The sequence below is a fragment of the Lepidochelys kempii genome, chromosome 2, assembly GCF_965140285.1.
Source record: "Lepidochelys kempii isolate rLepKem1 chromosome 2, rLepKem1.hap1, whole genome shotgun sequence".
NCBI classification, from domain to species: Eukaryota; Metazoa; Chordata; order Testudines; family Cheloniidae; genus Lepidochelys; species Lepidochelys kempii.
In genome coordinates this window covers 179888638-179904436 of record NC_136381.1, presented here as the reverse complement: position 1 = coordinate 179904436, position 15799 = coordinate 179888638, and the positions used below count along the sequence as shown (strand labels likewise).

General features: G+C 37.9%; 1 protein-coding gene and 1 gene segment (V, D, J or C); one reads left to right on the top strand and one right to left on the bottom strand.

Annotated features, from left to right (window-relative positions):
• STARD3NL (STARD3 N-terminal like) overlaps positions 1-6862 on the top strand; it is a 42977-nt gene extending 36115 nt beyond the window's left edge. For all 6 annotated transcript variants that reach the window (XM_073332867.2, XM_073332866.2, XM_073332862.2 and 3 more), the window contains 2 exons: positions 1722-1793; positions 2949-6862. In XM_073332867.2, the coding sequence (XP_073188968.1) occupies positions 1722-1790 (69 nt within the window). In that variant the 3' untranslated portion in view covers positions 1791-1793; positions 2949-6862. The remainder of the gene's footprint in view (positions 1-1721; positions 1794-2948) is intronic.
• Positions 6795-14095, bottom strand: LOC140907294 (T-cell receptor gamma chain C region C7.5-like). The segment is given in 4 exon segments: positions 6795-7548; positions 8382-8435; positions 9958-10263; positions 13946-14095. Coding segments are annotated over 4 exon segments (585 nt in total).
• Positions 14096-15799: the final 1704 nt, after the last annotated feature.

Genomic DNA, 15799 nt, shown 5'->3' with positions numbered 1-15799 from the left:
TGTGTGTCTGATAGCTTTACGTAGAGTTACTTTCAACACTCCCCTTGCTAATCGGCTTCTCCTATGGTAAAAAGACCAATAGGAGAGCAGAAAAACCCTTTACACTTTTTTGTTTTAAATTTTTAGGGCTTGTCTACATGGCATGGCCACATGCACCAGAGGGGTGTAAACTCTAGAGTGCTCTAAAATATTGCACTCTGCCTCTTAATGCATGTTAATACAGTACTGTGTCATATGGGACGATATCAACACACAGTAGGGACCTTTTAGAGCAAGTCAACAGGGCAGTTAGAGTACAACACATAGAAGCACTTTACAGTTTACACCGTTCTGGTGTACTGTGTAGACAAGCCCTAGTGGAACATGGAATAGTTTTAAGTTAGTCCTTTCAAAAATGTAAAGCTGTGTCCCTTTAAGAGGAATAGCTCAGTTTCAGTTTACTGTACTTACAGCCCCTTTATCTTCAATAAGCAGCTAATGGTTGCTGAGTAACCATTGTGGTGAGAGCAGGTGCTAACTGAGCCAGGCAGCAGTTAGATTTTTACAGTTTCTTTTAAAATTCAACTTCAAAATTAATAGAGGCAGTTAAGCCACGACAAAGAATTTTAATGATTTGAAGTAGTTTAGTTTAAAAAAAAAATCCCTTCATGCTCTGTGACTTTTTTACCACAGATTTCATGTGAAAAATATAACATTACTTTTGTGGTCCACAATCTGGCTTAAAGATAGTGGCACAGATCTCCAGAGTAAGTTTCCCAGGCATTTTTCATCATAAACAGTTACAATCAAATGAGATTCTCACAGGAAAAATAACTGTCCAAGACACATACTCAAAGCTGGAATGGTTCAGAGGCTGAGAAATTTCTCACTGACCGCAAGCAGTGTTCAGTGCCAGGTGTGGTGGGAACAAAGGAATCTATAACTCAAAACATAGCTACAGAACTTCTGTTTGCTGGTCCGCATCTGACCAGTTTAGTATCCCTGTTGAGTTGGCACTAGATTCTGAAGGGACACTCCCTCCAATGTGGCACAGTAGGTTGAGGTTCTAGGCGGGGGTATAGAAAGGGTCCACCTCCACTCTAAAGGGTTTACTGATTATAGATGTGTGTAGTACAGTGGTTCGAGCTTAAGACTGGGAGTGAAGTTCTCCAGAATTCTAACCCCATCTCTGATACTAATGCATTCTGTGATCTCGAGTACGTATTCCTGTCTCTAAAATGGGGTTAATAATTAACCAATGGTGGTCACAACTGTGCTGTGATCATTCTGATTAGTTCAGTCTTCACGTCATATAAATGGATACCATTATTTCAGTAATGGTGTTTGGATTACTAATGACCTGATGCTTATAAAATACTTTACTTAGGCCTTTACTAGCATTTCCATTTTACACAAAAATCTCTTATTTTAGATTAAACATCAACAGACCCCGGTCAGGTCGTCGGCGGGTGGCATCGAACCCGGGACCTCTGGAGCTTAGTGCATGAGCCTCTACTGCGTGAGCTAAAAGCCGTATGCCTCTTAGCTAAGGCTGCAGAGCAGACTCATTAATCTCTCTCTCTCAAGTGGTCTCGGTGCTACTAGCTGGGACAGAACACCACACCCACCCCAGTGTGTGGGTTACATTAGAAAAACCTTATCTTCACAATTTGAACTGGTTGTTTAATAAAGACTCTGAGTTTCTCTTACCAAACTAATAATGTTATTCTTTTCCTGTTTAGGATCTGATGAAGAATCTGAAGAAAAACAGGATAGTGAAAAACCAATTGTATAGCAACTATGAGAGATAACAGGCAAGTCCTTCTTTAGGGAAAATGTCTCTTGCATAAAAAGTCTCTTTTATTAATCACCTAGGAATTAGCCACAATCCAAATGGTTAATGCTGTTGGAACTGGCCTGTTTCTAATGTCTGAGATGGCTGTTAGGGAGCAGAAGCAGATATATCTGATTGCTGAAAGGGTGAATTAGGACCCACCTACAATGAGTTCTGAGTATCCCCGTTTTTCCTCTTCCTGGAGACAGCAACAGGTGAGGTCAAGGCACACTGGGTACTCTGGTAGGGTCTGAGATGAACTGTCATGGAGCACATAAAAGGAAGTGGGCTAGCCATGTGTGTGCATCTGTTGGCCCCCTGACATTCCTCCCGTTTCTCACGTTGGAAGATGGGGAAGAACAAGAAGTTAGAGGATCTTGAGTAGAAGAGAGAAAGGAGCAGAAGTTACTTTGAGTCCTTTCTCTTAGGTCGGGCCTACACTGAAAAGTTAGGTCAACATAGTTGCTGTGAAAAAATCCACACATTAGAGTGGTGTAGCACCTCCGCTCCCCTCCCCCAACGTAGACACAGCTAGGTTAATAAAAGAATGCTGCTGTCCTCTGGGGAGGTCAAGTTTCTACAGCCAGGGGAAAAACCCCTTCCATTGCTGTAGTATCCATGCTGCGGTGCTACAGTGGTATAGCTATGGTGCTGTATCTGTAGTGTAGACATGACCGTAGTGTAGAATGTTGGGGGATTCTGTGTGTTAAAGTGTTTTAAACAACAGAAAGAAGAGGGACAGGAGACCATACCAGGGTCAGGAAAGGGTTTGGCTACTTGGTGTATGCCTTACGTTTTATGTGTTACCCTCTCTTAATTCTTAGTACAAATTATTTTCTTACCTATCAATTTTATTAACTATTGAAGAAACAGAATTCTTTCTATAATATTTCACAGTAGTCTTTCCCTCAAATGTGCTCACTGTACTAAAACTGATGTTGTTTCTAATTGATGGGGAATTAATCCTCTTAAGAGGCTTAAGTTCCTACCTGTCTTTTTTTCATAGCTTATTTCTGATTTTTTTTTTTGTGAGTAGTAATGAGATATTGGTCTCTCTTTTTGAGCCTCTCTCTCTCTTAATGTCCATTGTCTTGGATCAAACTCTATTCATCTTGACTTGTTTTATCTCTTACAGAGTGAAAATCTGAATCAAAGGCCATTAGGGAATTGCCTATTTTGAAACTGTAATGACAATGTCTGCAGTTGACTTATTGGTGGAACTGCTAACAAAAGAATTTATTTATTAGCGAGGAAAGAGGAGTGATTCCCGTGTACTGTAATACCTCACAAAGTTGTTCTGTTCACATATATATATTAGACTGCCTCATGGCTGTTATGAAAAATTACTCATCCATTTTGTATTCAGTGATTCTTGAAGTTGATCTTCTAACGACTAGGTAGCTACTAGAAAGTGTTGTGCTTGTGTAACTAATCAGTAGACCTGGTAATATATTGAAGTAACACTTCTGTATGATGGAAGTATATTTAATGATTGTTTGAATTCACCAGATAAAATTTATTTTACATTGTTAAATATTTGTCTTGTTAATTTTTACATTTTCTTTTTTTTTAAACTCCATGCTTTTTTTTAATGGACTTATGCACTCTTTGTAAAATAAAGAAAAATGTTAATAAAAACAATGTGACATATTACGACATGTTTGTCTGTCCCTTCACGTAGTATGAAGACCTCCCTTTCCAACCTCCTTGTCTCTCACTGGGAAACAAATGGTCTATGTTGACTTTCATTTTTGTATAGATTTTATGGGACAGCACTGTAAAGTTAATTTATTCCTGCCTATTGTGACAGACTCGTGTGGTGGAGTGTAATCTCTAAATATAGCCTGTGCAACAGTAGAATCCTGTTTATTCAAGCAGGAGGCAAATGTGGAATTTATTCTAATAAATGTTTTGGACAAAGTTTTCAATGCAAAGAGTAAACAACTCTGTTTTGGTGAAGGGTTTCAGGAAATGAGCTTCTACAATAATTATGTGGATTGTGGGAGGGTGGAAACTGTAACCTACTTTAAAATGAAATTAAGGCCTAGGATATGAAAACTATTCATAGACAGAAAATCTATTCAGTTTTTATTGATAGTCTCCTTTTTAAGTAGCATTAGCCAGAGAAAATAGGAAACTTTAAACCTATGGGTGTGATTTTTGGGAGTCTCAGTTTTTGGGTGCTCAACTTGGGACACCTCAAAGGGGCCCTGATTTTCAGAAAGTGCTGAGCACCTGCACTTAAGGTGTCACAAATTGGATAACCCCAAATTACTAGTTACTTCAGAATCTTGTGCCATTTGTTTGTTAATTTTAACACCCAGGTGCATAACAGCCATGCTCCTATACCTTCTTATGTGGATGTCCATGCTTTACTCAGGGTTTAATGAGTAGCAGGTGCCCTGTGATATGATAGCAGTAGTTTCAAAACCTAGCCATACATTACCAAGTAGAAAAACAGTGAAACCGTAGCTTTTTTCACAGCTCTATAACAGCCATTAGCAGATCATATTTCATCCAGAGTTGCATGAAGCATTTACTTGAGGGGGAGAATAATCCATGGGTAGTTGCCATAACATGTATCGGTGTTTTGGTAGTGAACGTTACATTATTCAGGTTTTCTGTGTAAGAATCTTACTTGTGCTCTACTGGCAGACGTCACTGTATGGTGTTTATTTCTAGAAGTACCGCATGCTTCCTTCAGACTGTGAATCCCTTGTCATTTTTCTAGCATTTTTATCAACAATTGCTGTTTTATAATCAATGTGCGGTGGGTGGAATTTGTACATTATTCATATTTCTTAGTAACTGTTGCCCTAATTGAATGTGGATTGTCATTCTGGCACTGTGACCTATGAAATCATAACCGGTAGAAAATAGATATTCAACCGTGTGTGTGGATATAGTATGGTAGGACGCTTGCGCTCATAGTTGACAAGATGGTTATCTCCTGAATGGTATTAACCTCACTAGACAAAATCTAACTTCATGTAATGACTTCATAGTAGGAAGGAGGAACATCAGTGCATGTAGCTTTCCTGCAATCCTCCTAGTCTTGCAATGGTAGTCTATGTGCATTAATGTGCCTCCAACACACTGTAGATTAAACTGCACTATTTCTACAGATACCATGGTAATAGACTATGAAGTGTTACTGTACTCTCTACATGTAACTCAGGCATGTCTTTGGATTACTTTGTATTTCCATTAGCTGTGGCTTGTAAATACGTATGTGGTGGGGCGCAGGACTGGCTGTGGTTTAACTGTCCTCATGTTATCTCACACACCAATCACAAGCTACCTTTTCTGAAACAGCAGTGACTAGCTTAGTTTATAGAATTTTCCACTAAATAACCACATCTTCCAGCAAACAAAATAACTCAAGCCTCAAAAATAAACAAGCCTTAAAACAACCCCCGGCTCCCATGTTCAGCATGTAAAAGTGCAGCAGGAGGTCACGTTCGGTGCTCATGAGCCATTGCAGCTGTGAAATTTGCTACCGCAAACTTGATAAACCTCAGTAATTGCTACAAGGTAACTTCACTCAGGGCTGGGGGTAAGCAAAGGCCTTTCCACAAGAAGCTTAAAAACATAAAAATATGTTCTGCTTATGGCTATGAACATAGCTCCCATAAAAACAAACAGAGAGGGCAGAATCGGCACTACAAATCTAATTATTGCAATCTAATTAATTTTTAAAAGTTTCCCCTCTTCCTGCTATCATGTTCAGGGTGTTGTGCAAACAAAATGAAATCATAGTACAAAATAAGTCTCAATGGTAAGTATTTTTGGTAAATATTTTTCTTTAAAACTCAGGCCTGATTCTGAGCTGAAGAGCTATGATAATTTACGTCAGCTGAGGATCTGCTCTGGTCAGAGCAAACTTGGCTTATTAATGTTAGTGGATTGTGCTGTGTCTTCTTGTGTTCTGGACTGCAACAGCAGCAATAGGGGTGTGTTTCGTTTTGTTTTTCTCCAAAATATAAATGTGTACTAGAGTCCATCGTAATTGTATGTAAAGTATTTGGTCCAAAGATAGCTTTGTAGGTATTTATTTTCACTTAAGCAGGCCAAGCTAGACAATTTAAATACCAGTATGTTTGAAAAGTTTCAAGGCTAAGACATTACCTACTGAATAAGGGCCAGACGCTCCACCCTTATATTGAACAGTACATAGTATCCTAATCTATAACTAATCCTGTTGATTTCATTGGACAAATTACTCTAAAATGAGTGGGAATGGCAGAATTTGGTACAAAGTACTTAGTTTTCCTGCAAATGTTGTCATCCTTTGAAAACAGAAGTATTTTAGTTACAGTATGTTTTTCCCACTTCCCTGTTCCGTAGGAAACTTTTTTATTAAATTGTTTTGTTGGTTAAGTAATGGAAAACACATCCTATGTATGATTCGGGAAATAACACAATTGTTTTCTTTAAAGAATTTTAACCTCTTCAGAAGTAAATACAAGTATGCAGAACCTGTGTAATCTTCATACCGGATGTGGGAATACTAAGAACATAGCTGCACAGGCTATTAAAGATATACTGCTAATTGTGTATATATGTAAAATACAGCTAATATGATTTTTCCTATATGGATACTGCAAGCATTCAGGGCCCAATGTGGTTGTACTTATGCCAATAATTTGCCCAGACTTGGACAAAAATTTTAGAACAGATTAATATTAATGAAAATAAGGACTTGCAGAGTTTGGAGACACGGAAAAGTTCAGAGTGATATCCGAGAACTCTTGCCTTTATTTATTGGTTTAAAATGAACTGTTTGAGCTTAAAGTATGCATTAAAGAGAGTATTTCACTTTTTGAAATTCTTTAGGCATGTACTGAAGAGGGTATATCCAGTGAAGATTGTATTTCATTCATTGTAACTTGTATGTTGTTAAAAGATATAATATGGAAGTTTGCCATGTATAAGGCAGGTGTGTGTGTTTAGCTTTACCATTCTCTTCCAGACTTGTGTATGTCTGCCTTGAAAAAACTGTTTAAAAAGTGTTTAGATTTCCTTTAAATAAATAAACTGGACAGAATATTTTGTAATGCTGAATTTTATTTAAAATACATTAATCTTTCCATTTTTAAAACAATTACTCATATTTCAAAGCCTTATTTTGTTTTATAAAGGAAATAAATGAAATTAATAGAAATGAAATGACAAATCATTTTAAATTACAGATTGGGACTCTAGCCCTGCAAATATTTATGGGACGAGTCTTCCCATTGACTTTGCTGAATGCAGTTGGCCTATCCACATCCAAAAAGTTCTTTGTGTGCACAAGTGTTTTTGCAGGATAAGAGCCTAAGAAACTGATCCTGCACTGCTTTGTGATGCAAAATTCCCATTGAAATCAAGGAGCCCTTTAAGTTCCACAGTTTCAAAATTAAAATAATAAAATAGAAAAAATGAACATGTAAAACTGTGTGCTCTTAAGCAGAAGAAGCCATCTGTGCAGAGAAATAACCAACAAAATCAAATTGAAATGCATGTCTTAATATTTAGAGCAAGGTGTTTCATATGAACAGGCTTATGGCAAAGCAAAGTAAATTTCAGACACAAATGCTGACATTGGAAGGTGTAAGAAGTTTAAGGTTTCTTTCCCTGGCGCTTGATTGGACTTCGCGTTCCGTACATGAAGAAGAGTACGATGATGTAGTACATGGTGCTTTTCAGGAGTAAGACAATGTATATTAAATACGCCGTCCTGTGCATGAAACTCACTGTAATAGCAACACAAGATTTAAAAAAAACCCAGTTAATGGTGCATATTCTACAGCCTCAAGGGAAAAAAAAGTATAAAACCATGTGTCTGATAGTGGAAGGTCTATACAGTAATCAATTGCAGTAACTATGTTGGCTAAACAGACTATGCATAAATGAGTGTGTCTGCTAACCAAGTCTACATTCCGAATATACCTGCTCATTCAGCAGAGCTGGTAGAAAAGAGGCACTCTCAATGCTGGTATCGCTACTGTCTGCTAAGGAGTAGGCATGATGCTAGTGCTTCTGGCACTGACAGTTTACAGAAGGGTGTTGCCATGATTTTAGGCCAAAATTTTCAAACCTGGATGCTTAAGTTTCTTCTAAATCCATATTCAAGCAGCTAAATAAAAGTGGTTTGATTTTAAGACTTCTTGATCACCCACAAATTATACTGAAATCAGTTGGGTCATCAAGCATTCAGCACCTTTACACACCATTTGAAAATTTTGGCCTTGGATACTTTTTATAATTTAACATGTTACGTATTAGATTAAAGAACAGTTGCATGTGTTGGCTAAAGAAGAATGACACACGTGGCATGTTAACAGAGCACAACAAATCCCACCGAAACATGTATTTCAGCAGAACCTCTACAGTATTTAACCTGAGCTGCCCATGGGCATTAGTTATTGGACACACTGCAAATGTTAACTTTCGGCAGTGTTCCACATCGAGAATAATTATGTGTGGACTATTTACAAGAGAATATTTTCATTTTTGTCTGAACCATATGAAATAGTGCTTAATTCTTAACTATATTGTAGAGAGAATGAGAATTGGACACAATTACCTGTGAAAAGTCTGTTGGTACAGCCTGCTGTGGTTTGAGTCACTGCGGAGGTGTCTGAAAGGATAGAAGCATAACATGTAAAGAGGGCTTTAATTGTCAAATTTTCTTGTTGAAAATTAACACACCCATTTCTTGACAGAAGTTCAAAGAAAAAAAAGATGGTAAAAGTATTATAACTACAGTGACTCAAATATGGAAAGTTAATATAAAAAATGAGCACTGAGATTCCATCCAGAGTAAATGCTCTGTAGCACGTAGCTGATGTACAAAACCAACTAGAGATAAAACTGGAAAAATGCATATGCTCCTGCAAGTGAGTACTTGTATGCCTTATATTGAGATTTAGGTACTGATGTTGCAATCAGATCAGTCAGTGCAAACCTCTGTGCCTGTTAGGAGCTCACTTGAAGTCTTTGGCATTTGCATGGGTGCAGAGGTCTGGACTAGCCGATCTGATTGCAGGTTCTGGACGTTGGCCCTTCTGTGTATGCAAGTTTCTGTTCATGTCAAGCCAGATGCATTTTGTCCCACCAAATTACTCAGTTGTGTTTGCCCCTTTGCAATGTGTACGTATACTTGGGGGATAAAAACCTGGCCGCCTGAGGCAGCCTGAGATTGTTGGCATTCTGGGTAGGGGTGATGTTGTTTAATAGCTGTACAAGAGATAGAAGAAAATAATCCTGATCAGCATACAGTCTAAGGCCCATGTTTTAGGCATTTTGGATGTGCAAAGGGGTGGTGGGTGGTGGTGGTCAATAAGCCTATTTTTCCATTGTATTTGAAATAGATAAATTTGTATATGCTCTTATTAATTGCCTCCATGCTGACTGAGACCTGGGGGTAAGATACATACTGCAAATCAATAAATAACCTTAAAATATATTTTTATCAGATGGCACTTTGAGAACTGAAATGTAAGGATAATGGGCTAGATTCTGAGCTAATGTCAATTGGCCTGGTTCTATTAACTTGACTAGAGCTATGCCAGTTTACACCATCTGAGAATCTAGCTATCTGTGAACAGAAGTTGGAAAAATACCTATCCAGTCAAAAGAATGGAGAAAGATTTTGTTCTTAAAGATCTGAGATCTGGTAGAGATAAGAACTAAACAAATCTCTTAATTTATTTTCTCTTTCTCTTGCATTATCTTTTTCATTTTGGTTTGTGTAATTCTTCTGGTCTGCTGCAACAAGTTAGATGCTGTGTGTGTTATTACTTTTGTTGCAATATGTATCACTTGTTCAAAACCAAACACTGTAGGCCGGGTCCGTGGCTGGTGTAAATCTACAGAGCTCCATTGACGTCAGTGGCGTTTTGCTGCTTTACACTAGCTGAGGAGCTCAGCCAACATTTTCAGTCATTATAGAAAGATTTTAAATTGGGGAAGAGGAGCCAAAACTGAGCTTCTGATGGAGAAGCTTCAGTGACAGCCAGCTTATGGAGAGATGGAAACTAATAGTGGCCTGGAGAGCGCAAACCCTTTCAGGAACAGTCATACATTTTACTGTTTTATTGTAAAGAAACAGTGAACTCTTTAAATATATATAGCACTAGTTTTCATAATATAGTATATACCTGGAGATTCAATTGGGAGAGAATCTTCTTTGCTTTCATGTTGATATTTGCAGTGATAATTCTTGCCGCTATTTTTATCTACGGTCAGCCAGCTGCTTATTGAGTATGAAAGTTGATTGTCATCAGGGGGCCAAATTTCCCCATGCACCGCATTTTCCTCTGCATTCTTCTTGTTGTCTTCCCAAGTCACCTTAATGACATTTGGGTAAAAATCCTCAATAAGGCATATGTGTGTTACTTTCCCATCTTGTTCAGTAGAAGGAGGCAGGACCTGGATCTTCTTGGGATCGAGTTTTGCTTCTGTCTCTGGATTCATTTTAGAGAGAGAAATGAATGTGTTAGAAATTAAGTAAATTCAGAATTGCAGTATACATGGTATGCTGTGCTTTTGAAACAATAAAGAATTCACAGATTTGAAAGCGGAAGAGAGGCAATTTCATTTCTTGCATCCAATTCCTCCAACTTGCACTCAAGCCCACAATCTTAACTCTGAGTTCAGCATGGGAACGATATTCTGTTGCCAAATGTATTTGAACTATTTAAGTCTATAATATATTGTTACTGCATATTAAATTGTGAAGTTAGGAGTAAATTATCCACTTATGGGATACAGCTTTAGGGAGCTGGAATTGCAGAAGTTTACGTGCTAGAATTGAATGCAGGTTTTTGTGGAACAGAAAACTGCCTACTAACATGGCTTCCAAACTCAAAATATATTAAACACTTTTTGAATGAATGCTGAGTACAACTGATGTTTAGGCTTGAGCTGGAGCACAAGCTCTGAAACCCAACAACGGAGGTGGCCTAAGAGCCCAGGCTCCAGTCAGAGCCTGAATGTCTGCACTGCAGTTTTTAGCACCAAAGCCTGAGACCACAAGCCCAAGTAATTTGACCCAGGCTCAGAGACTTGGTGTTACAGGATTTTTATTACAATGTAGATGTACCAGAAGGGAAGAGTATTAAGGATTCCACAAACCTTTTAATAAGGCCTCTCTCTTTAAGAATCACTAGAATATTCTATCAGGAGATAAATTTGCCCTGAACTATCTGCATTTACTATTTAAGAACCTGAGTTAGCACCTTTAAAAAGAGAAAAAAGTAATCTTTAAGCCTTTTCCACACTAAGAAACTGAACCTTTGTGAAAACATTTTTTATCAATTTTTCACCTTAAAATGATATAAGAACACACAAGATATATTCTAGTGCAGACCCAGCCGATACAACTTCAGGGAAACTGTTGCTGAACGCCATTTTGGGAAATTACAGTAAATATAGTAACCTGTATCCCTCAATGACAAATATCAATTACAAAATTAGCAAGGATGATACATCCTGAAATGACTTTGTTCATGTATTTGGCCAGTGTCATGGAGCGTTATGCATAATGCTCAACACTTCTGAAAATCAAGAAACTTAAATGCCCAAATAAGTATTTAGGAGCCTAACTTTAGTCAACCACTTTTGAAAATCTTGATTCTGAAGCATTATTAACAATGGAGCTCTCAACAGAGCTCAGCGATCAAATCTTTGCTGAGGAATAGAGCTGTGGCTCTCAAACTGGTGACCCCTTTCACATAGCAAGCCTCTGAATGAAACCCCTCCTTATCAATTAAAAACACTTTTTATATATTTAACATCATTATAAATACTGGAGGTAAAGCAGGGTTTGGGGTGGAAGTTGACAGCTTGCGACCCCCACACCCATGTAATAACCTCGTCACCCCCTGAGGGGTCCCGACCCCCAGTTTGAGAACCCCTAGAATAGAGGGAATGTTGAATTTTATTTCATCCCCAAGTTTGTGTAAGTGCATGAAATAAGACTGAACCAGGTCAGAAAAGACTTCCCTACCAAAATCATGATCTGTCTGCTCCTGTTATATGGCTGACAGTCAACGATACATTTTTTTAAACAGTATATTAAATTTACTAGTAATCACAAGAAGTGAGCAGGTTGAAAACACATCTACTGCTGCTAATTTCAAATACCTATTTGTCACTGTGGGATACAACCAAGAGAATAAGGTTCCCAACCCAGCTAACTGCCAAAGAAGTATTCTCTGCGGAACGAGGCAACATTCTCATGTTATAAATGTGCACCACAAAGAAGAAACGGAAGGTTGTTGATATTTCAGTAGTGTCAAAGGTCCCCAAATGGGCACCATGTATTCTGTGCGTTTTCTATTTGTTCCAACACTTAATTGCAGGTGAAAAATTAGAGGCCATTTAACAAAATAGTTGGCCTATACTCCACAAAACATTTAGTTGGAATTTTTAAAGGCAGTAAGAAAGGATTTAGGTGCCCAAATCCCTTTCAAATTCAGGCTCCTTTGATAATGTCAGCAATTGTCTTTAGTCAACTGAGACACAAATAGATTAGGCCCTTCTCCCACAAAGTCTTACACATGTGCTTAATTTTATGCTTTGTGAGTAGTCCCCTTGATGTCAACGCTTGTGAAGGTTCCTTTTCTAAAATGGTTTCAGCTTATTTTTGTGCTGTCTGGCTATTCTAGAGTTTTCTGAAACTACTTGGAACTGAACCAGACTATACCCTTGTAATTAGGGTTGTGTCAAAAAGGATTTAAAATATCTTGAAATTAGAAGGAAATAGCTGAAATGTAAGACTACCTAACCAAGAAAAATCTCTTCATTAAAGAGCTCCCTCACTTTGGAAATTGTCACCAATTTTGGGAATTGATTTTTCTGTTCTTTTCAATTTCGATCCTCATGCTCCAGCACTAATTAGTTCAACATTTGGAGCTCAATCTTACATTCCATATAAACCATAAGCACCCAGGAATACAGGATTGGGCTTGACCAGTAGGTTTACCAAATGATTTACTCACTCAAGTCTTGTATGTATTCAAAAAACCTTTACATAGCTTCGTGCCCAGTGATGTTGTGCTTTGCAAAAACGAATGATTATTTCTGGCATTTCTCATTAGATGTTTTTAGAAATTGGAGTCACGTTTACATGTTGATACTTCTACAAGCACGTAGTTTTTTGTATTTGTACATGGTTAGATGGGTGTCTATCCAATATAAAAATCTTAATTTTGTACATATATAAGCAGCATGTGTGTGCGCATAAGTGGGCAAAATCTGTTTTAACTATCTCGCCTCATTTTAGGCGAGATATAAAACCCCTTAAGGCCAAAGGGCTTTTTTCCTTTGGCTTCAATGGCCTTTGAATAAGACACTTTAAGAAGATAAGACTCTTAATTTCCAAGTCAATTATAATTTCCAGTGTGGAGCTACTTGTTGTTTTGGTCCAATTTAACTTTTCAAAACACCTCGCTTGTCTAATTTATTTAAGTGGAATTTTTAACAAGGAAGGCATGCTGTAAAAGAATATACATGATATATTCTTACTACTTTAAGTATCACTTCTCTTTTTTTAAGACGGCAATTTACTTTGGGCCCTTTGGCTTCCCTCCTTGCTCAAAGGAAATTCCTATTAGTTTCAATGGGAGGTTTTCTAAAGGGAGAATTGCAGGGTTAAGTTGTAATTGACTCAGTGCTACCTCTTTTTGTGTGCGTTTGCAATCTGCATGCCACTTACAGGTAAACTATCATACGTAAATAACCGCTGATGTTTGAGAACAAAGTCCTTTATGCCGTCAGAATTTATTAAAAAATAAGTAAATGGCATGCTTGTAATTTTAATTTTGCATTATGTGCTTGGTCCAGCAAAGTGCTGAATGCTCCTATGAAGTTTGGAACGCTTCTCATTTCCCACTGAAGCCAACGGACATTGAGGGTGCTCAGCACCTGGTATTATTTACACCCAAACGAGAAAAGGATTGTTACGACATTTCTGTTGCTAGCCAGTGACTTATGGTTTCATTAACATTAGTGTTGTTAATAAATTATTACACTAATAATAAAATTTTAGCCAGTGTACATTCTTGCATCGAGATAAATGATTGAGCTTAATTTGATGGATTTTGCCATTATGAAACGTTTAAAATAGTTTGTCTGAAAACTTACTAGTTACGACAAGTTTTGTGCCAGTTCCAAAGATTTTCGCAGCTCCCACAGTGTTACAACTTACAACAAAAACTGCCCAAGGCATGTCCATTCCGAGGGGTCAGATCTGAACAGATATTGCTAAATAGGCACAACTGAGAGCCAGTTAATTCAAGCAAGGAAATGGTGGAAATTTCAATACATTGAGCTTACACTGGTATTTTCAAATACTATATATTAATATTAATCAATACCGGGTGAGCTTACATTGGTGTTTTCAAATACTGTATATTAATATTAATTTGGTAGCTTTTAAATTCTGTTTAAACAAAAATCATTCATTTCACTGACAGAGAGGATCTGTTTGACATTTGAGACCTAATGTTGGACTTGTACCTATTTTCTCTTGCCTAGTGGATTGATGGAAAAGGGTATTTCAGTTAAGTTCTGCTGGATGCTCAGTGTTTTTGTCCCTGTACTGTCAGAGTGGTCAAATGGGTGCATTTTTAAAATGCCAATATAAATAAGCATATCATTAGAAAAAATACTCATTTTACAGTAGACTGTGACCTATCTTCTTTTCTCAAGACGTTGTCATGACATCTTTCCACCCACTAACTTCTTACATCTGCTGACTAATATGTACTTGTGATATGAGATGCTAAATCCTGGTCACCGCACTAAGTTGAGTAAAGGGGGTTTCTCTAGGAGAGCTACGTGATGGATGGGAAGATGAAATCTTCCCCCCAACCTAGCTAGAGCATCATAGCCCAGGAGCTTCAGTAAAGTCCATGCAGTTGGCCACCCACTGTGCAGGTGTTTTGGCCAGTTGATTTCACTAGTGTCAGACCCACTAGCCATTCCATGCCCTCACCACTCCCCTACCCCCGATCCCCACTGTTCTTTGGTTTACAGGGGTACCCTAGTATTGCCTCTTTGGCTTGCACCCTGCACTGGATGTTCTCGTGGTCTGAGGCATTGACCCCTACGCAAGAGAACAACCCAGCTTTGACTCAGGATGAGTAAAATACCCCTCTATATCAATAATTGTCAACGTGATCACTCATCTGTTTTACTCTCAACTCTGTACATTAACCTCATATTTAGATAGTAAAGACATTCATTCTTCTACTGTAGATTGCATATCACGTTTCCATTGTCCGTTATGCTTTTTGAATAAATTGTGCTCTGCAGTCTCTAATTTTATATTATCACATATAATTTTTTTCTATGCTACCATAGAACTTACTTGAAACAACGAGCTTTGTGCCAGAGCCGAAGACTTTGATATAATTGTTGTCACTGTGTTCATGTGCTTTGCAAAAACTCATGGGCCAGATCGTCAGCTGCTGCAAATCAAAGGTGCTCCACTGAGGATCTGGCCCATATAGCTTCCATGTGGCCCAATATAGCTTCATATTGTTTGATGTGCAATTGTGAACAGAAGTTGATAGAATCACTTTAATATACTAGGCTTGTGATTTAAATGGCTTTTCCTTACAAAATGGCAAATGCTTGATCCTGTATTCCTCTGACACCCCAAACTCCAATAGATTGCACTGGATGTTTGGAGTACTTCAGGAGTGGACATACACAATAAGTCAAAAACTTCAAATGCATTAGAATTTCCTCAGGCTGGGATCCCTCAGCATCACTTGAAATTTCGATTTTTCTTCTAAAGTGAATTTAGTGCTTGTGAAAGGTGCCAAACTGACAGCACTGGAAACTGCCTACATTGAAAATACTTTAGCATTCTACAACAGTGGCCCAGTGCTTAGTAATGCCATTGTAAAATGTGATGGGTGATTTTGGACCATTGCTGGAGAATCTGTTTTATTTCATGCTGGATTTCTCACCTGGTCCAAACAGTGTATT